We start from the raw sequence: 6,369 nt of genomic DNA, 5'->3' as shown, positions 1-6,369 counted from the left end.
GTATGAGCATATATTTCCTTTGCACGATACATCTCATGTCATGAATAACTCCTTTCCTTCTCCTTCACGATTACACTAATGCTAGGGGTAAAATTGTCTTTTCATCTTTATGAATCTTTGTCCACCCCTTACACATGATCATCCACCACAATCTATCCTACATGTCATTGACGGTTGTACGTGTCCTTTTTATAATTGTTTATTAGATTTCAAAATTTTAGTCGTAATAGTTGTATGAGAGTTCATGGTTATAAAAATCATGAACAATACATGTTACAGTCGTTTTTGTCTTTGGAACAATTGTGCATACGCATCTAGAACGTTATTCTATGACTGTTTACTTATTTTCTCATAACATAACTCAACCGACTGTATTTCTTAGTGTTTTTAACACATATTAAGCATAAAAAGAATCAAATAGTCTTGTTACGACTTAGAGTATAGTCTCTAAGTCAACCCTAGATATTTCTCATTCATCCAACATTCTTATCAATGGAATAATGAACTTATACTGTCTATTCCTATATCTAAACGAGCCTGTTATCAGATTTTATTAAATATCCTCTTTACTCAACCAACATATTAAGAAATACACAGGTCCAACAATCAACTAACATCTCATGCATTGATTTCCATTATTTGATATTAATATGTGTATAAACATCCAAATCAATATGTAGTCCATGTGACCACATGAGCTTATACTACAAATCCATCATCATAATACCTATTCCATTACCACATGAATTTTACATACATAAAATCGAATCCAAGCTCCAACTTACTGTAAGTCCTAACTAGTGAAGTTTGGTGCAATCTTTCCTCTTCTGTGATTGTCAAAAAAATTCCTCTTTGGTGGTTAGAATCTTGTTGGAATTCTCACTTAACGTTTTGGGATAAGGATGTGCGTGATAACTAGTAATGACTTAATGATTTGTTGCTTAAATCTTGGAACATGATTCTTTAAATAAAATCATTCAAAAATTGATGTTGATGTACAATCGTTCATCAGGATAAAAGTCAGATTTTTAGCTTTGGTCAATTTCTTCCAATACATAAACATACCTCATTTATAAAATGACTAATTGAACCCTAAATATTGCTTATGGGTGTTACACCATCTCTACCACATACTTGAAAGCATCCCAAGTCGAGACTTTATCCTTTAGACCATAAATCCATTCCTTAACAATTGCAAAAAACTCTACATTGAGAAAATCCTTTAGATCTTCATCATCAATATCAACTTTCAGATTGCACATTTCTTCTTCATTCAAGTCACATTGTGGTTATGTCATTTTTGTATTAGTTTACAAACAATAGTGATTGTTCTTTCACTAAAGTGGAAGCTTTATTTGTTTTTAATTCCTCAAAATGATTTTCTTGAATTTTTGCCCTTCTTTTCCACGACTTACTGTTATATAAAGAGGTGTTGCTTGTTTTATTTTTCAAGCTAATTTTATGAGATATAAAAAATTATGATCATCTTAAATTTCGTAAGATAATTTGTTGATTGAGTTTTCACTATTCATTATAATGTTGATACACTTTCATAGTAGATTGATCCAAATAAGAGCTCAAAACCTTAACCAATAATTTGTATATAGTTTCTTGTTCAATTATCAACATTCTCTAACTTCTATCAACGTATATTGTAGTGTTGTCAACTGCAAATATCGATCTATTGCCTTTTGTATCTAATCATAATATACTAATTCAATCATTTAAAAAAAAATTCATGCGATTAGAAAAACAAAATTGGTTATAACAATATTTGTCAAAATACATGAATATATAATAATATTTTACCAATAATAATGTAAGATAACCTACAAATTTCATATGGTAATAAATATATATATATATATATATATATATATATATAAGCATAATTTATAAAACATCAATAAAACTATATATTTTCATAAATTTTTAAATCACCCTTAATGGTCTAAAAACTTGCATTGAAAGTGCTCATGCCTACCCTTACGTTGCCCAAATTACTCTTACCCTTAGTTCCTTCTACTTTTGCAAAAAATATAACTCAAAATCACATCAATCTATTATTTAAATGTATAAATGAATTAAATAAAAAGTTAAGTACTCTTTTTATAACTAAAATTCAATATAAAATAATAGAATTGATGGAATAATAAGTATGAGTAATTACTCTTATCTTATAAATAATTAGAGAATTTACTCTTATCTTAAATTTATCCAAGATTTTTTAATGTTTTGTACAAAATCTAACTATAAATCATATAAACAAGGTTAATAATCATACTTATAATTTGGATTAACAACAAAAATTGAGAATTTAAGAAAAAATAGGGTAAGATCAAGAAATACAGGGTAGACACGATTGCTTATACCATCCCTTCAACACATGATTTCTTCTATTTTCAAACAAATTTCGAACAAAATTTTAATAAATCAAACATGAAATTGTACTTCTAATTAAAATTCACAGTAATAACGAAGAATTAATGAAAAATTAGAATTAAAATTAGAGTTATTCATAGTAAGAGCAAATCAAGCTAACCCCCATAATTCTTCAAATTTTTCTCGATTCTTGAAAGTATAGAAAACAATTTAATGAAATATTTACTTCCTCCAATGAAGATGAATTTGTTATTTTCTCACAAAACCTTATTTAATTTAATATCTTTTAGTTCGGAGGTTAAAATAAAGCAACTAATGCAACTTACAAATGCAATATGAAATATATTTTGCTTTATGAATTCCCTATTTATTACACCAATAAAATTAGTCGTACCCAATTTTAAGTATCTAATTAAGTACTTCATTATCATGTAATTATGTAATTTTTAAATTGATGATAAAATAATATTTAGTTATATGATAATATATAATTTGAATACTTGATTAAACACTTAAAATTGAGTGTGTATAACATTACTCCTGGTACACATTGTCCTTAACAAAATTGAAGTAAATTGTGCTCTTCAAATGTTCCGGACAATTTTAATTTCCAACTGTTCTCTTCTGCAAATCCGATGCTTGGATCTTTCCCATCTTTCATTTTCTTCGTAACTTCCTCAACCCTTTTAAGAACTCCTCTAACTGCAATGGAAAATGCATCTTCAAACTCCTTGTTCTTACTCCCCCACGGATCTCCATAAACTATTTTTGGAATTAGTCCTATTACCTCATTTCTCATACTTAAAATTTCTTCTTTAGTAAATTTAAGCAAAGTATCATTGATACTTTCTCTCCTATCCCTTGGGCCGTTCTCTGGAATAAACACTGAATATTTTGTGTAGTTCTTGGGTAAATACCATATATATTGAGCGTAAGCGGAACCCGGGTGAAAGAAAACTGGAATGCACCCCGCTAGAATTGAATCGAACGTTGATCGCCTAGTGGGCGAATCGCCTGGTGGCTGTAGGCAAAATACTGAATCTTGAAATACTTTCATCACTTCAACTGGATTGTCACATACTTTATAATCAGAAGAACAATCAAGAAGCTTGCAAAGTCTCCTTGAGGCTAGACATTGGCTAATAATCTCACCTCTAATTGAATCGTTATAAGGCCGAGGTGCCCCTACAAAAGAGAACAAATAGTTCCTTTTGGTATTTCTCACTTTGTTTTGCCATTGAAGCACTTTACTTTCACTTGAAGGATGAAAATATGTGGGGTATGGTATAGCAAATTCATTGCTCCACGAAGTTGTTTCAATTGTCAAAATGGTCATGTTCATAGATTCAGGCAAACACATAAGCTTACTACCCCAGTCTGAATTGGCATCATTTTCTCTTCGAAAATCCCAAGCAACTCTACCGGCGACAAAGAAATGATCTCTACCCCACATTCTCTTCCATTCAGGTTTTGCTGCGACCCACTTCGCCATTTCAATAGCCAAAGAATCTTTCACAGTAGAATTGTAATCCCAAAGATAGCGACCCACATCAAGACCAGCATAAAAAGGTACATAAATTGCAGAAGCTAACGATGAATTACTCGTTAAGCATTTATATTGCTTCATCCTGTTATGAAATATTACTTCTAACATGAATTGATTGGTCGAATACCAACCATTTTTTTGTAAAATTCCTTTCTGATTCTTCACTCGAGGACCAAGACCCGAGTTCCTTATAAGCGGGCACATATCGAACCATTTGTTAAGTTTTCGACAATTCTTAAGAATGTCGACGTTGAATTGGCTTGGAAGATCATGAATATAAATGTATTGGCCTATACATGAATCTGCTACATGATGAGATATATTTTTCATTATCTCTTCCTTACTCCATGGATCATGATTTGTTTCATTGTTAACAAACCTTGTGACATTGCCTGTAGCTAATTGAGAACTCATGCTGTTACCAAAGTTGATAACTAAATCTGTAGATCCAATTTTTTCACTGATTACAGCGAAATCACCAAGGAAAAACAACACCAAGCTGAAAACAATGGAAAAAAGGATGACTAACCAGAGTCTTTTTCGGCACTTTTCGACGATTTGTTTCTCCATATGCCCTTTAAGAGTCTGTTTACTTAGTTCCTGGTTAAATGTAATCTTCTGTAGGATCAATGAAGAGATTGGGATGAAAGAGACTTAAGAATCATAGAAAGTTATTCTTGAGCATTTCAAAAGAAAACAAAAACAACTGATGATAATGGTGTTTCATTCGAGAATGACAGATATGCGCAAGCTGGTTATATAAGCCATTAAATTACGGCAACGACAGCTTCAAGTGGACAAAACGTAACCGGCGACTGATTTTTTTTTTTTAAATTAATTATTATCAAAAATTTGACATAACATTTTCGTTAACGACAAGAACCTAATAATTTTTTTTTCTTTTTTTGGAAAATTTTGGAAAATTTTCAAATTAAAATAAAAAACAATATGTTAAAATCTCAAATCAAATTAAAAAATTTGTATACTTCAGACCAAACTGATCTAAATATTTTAATCCTTGAATTATAGTTTGTGCTTAGAAAAACTTCCAATAAAACTATATACAATTTAAATGAGCATCGAATTGGCTACCAATGATAATATATTATTATATAATTAAATAATTTTAAATTAAAAATAAAATATTATTCAATTATATAATAATCATCATCATTAGTATTTAAATTGATTTACATGTATAGTTGTATGTATGTAGAGCAAGATCCATAGTTTAGCACTTTAACTCAACTTGGTCAGAGTTTCAAATCTATGTATTAGCTTAGTGCGATAGACACAAAAGACAATTTAGAGTTCAACGTTTAAAGTAAAGTTGGCAAAAAAGTTTTCACTGCATAATATTTTAAATGCATAAGCCTCATTTGAATTTGTTGCGTTACTTGCCTGAGTTATGCTAAGTTAAGGCTATGTAGGGGACACACGTGAAATAAGTTAAGTATGGATTTAACCTTTTTGATATGGTGGGCAAGAGACATCTTTGATGAAGTGTAAACTCTAATAATATTTAAATGGTATCATTTCGAAGCTAACCAAGAGTCACTATAAGGTTGTCGTCAAGGGGTGAAAACCCCTAGTGCGGGTTAAAGGGGAAAGAGCCCCCTTGTGAGGGTCTTATTGCTTGATCATAAGATAAGACTTTGATCACGCTTAAATGATATTTAATAAGGGATTTATAGGAAAAAATAAAAATAATAATAATCTAGACCTTACTTTAAAAAAAAAAAAAACCCCTTAACTAGTAAAATTTTAATTTATCTCGTGTGCAAAATATAAATTTACCCTATAAATATTACTATCTAGTTAAATATCATATAACTTTTACTACATGTTATGCCTACGATTAATTTTAATTTTCCCCTTAAAATGTCTGGTGTCAAATATCATTGAACAATGTTGACAAACATGGTTTGCCCAATAGGCGTGATCACGCTTTTGGGCAAATCACACCTATCAACAGGTTTTTTAACATTCATCTATTAGAATTTCAAAATCCATACCCCAAATGTAAAACATAGTTTTTAACAATCAACAACAAACTCTAAAAGATACATCCATTTACCTCTTTATACTAAGCCTTACACCCATTTACAACAAAATTTAGTTTGGAAATTTGTGATTTTTGACCAAGATTTCCCTGTCTTCATTCTATTTATGGATTTAGTATGGTTGTGCTTACTACAATATCTGCTTTATATGGAAGGTAAAATCCTCTAATCCTATTCTAATGACCATATCCTTATAATTTATGAAGTGTTCGTTAAAATTTATGAACTTCCTAAAATACTTTATTTAATTAATTACCCCTCAAATCAAGCACTTATATTATACAATAATGTTATGTGTACTTATAATAAGTATTGATTTAGATATTCATGATAATGTGTCATCATGTGATTATATGTTATTTTTATCTTTAATTAAAA

General features: G+C 29.9%; 1 protein-coding gene across 1 annotated transcript; it reads right to left on the bottom strand.

The window, feature by feature from the left end:
- Nucleotides 1–2,923: 2,923 nt before the first annotated feature.
- LOC123206392 (probable xyloglucan galactosyltransferase GT12) lies at nucleotides 2,924–4,501 on the bottom strand. The gene has a single exon (XM_044623589.1). The coding sequence runs from the start codon at nucleotides 4,496–4,498 to the stop codon at nucleotides 2,939–2,941; it is 1,560 nt and encodes a 519-aa protein (XP_044479524.1). The 5' UTR covers nucleotides 4,499–4,501; the 3' UTR covers nucleotides 2,924–2,938.
- Between the last annotated feature and the right edge of the window lie 1,868 nt (nucleotides 4,502–6,369).

The sequence above is a fragment of the Mangifera indica genome, unplaced genomic scaffold (assembly GCF_011075055.1).
Source record: "Mangifera indica cultivar Alphonso unplaced genomic scaffold, CATAS_Mindica_2.1 Un_0034, whole genome shotgun sequence".
Taxonomy (NCBI): domain Eukaryota; kingdom Viridiplantae; phylum Streptophyta; class Magnoliopsida; order Sapindales; family Anacardiaceae; genus Mangifera; species Mangifera indica.
Note: the sequence above shows the minus strand (reverse complement) of the source record. Positions and strands in the feature narration are given on the sequence as shown.

Bases quoted from the DNA above. Each gene is read 5' to 3' on its own strand.
- LOC123206392 (XM_044623589.1), bottom strand. From the start codon at position 4,498: ATGGAGAAACAAATCGTCGAAAAGTGCCGAAAAAGACTCTGGTTAGTC.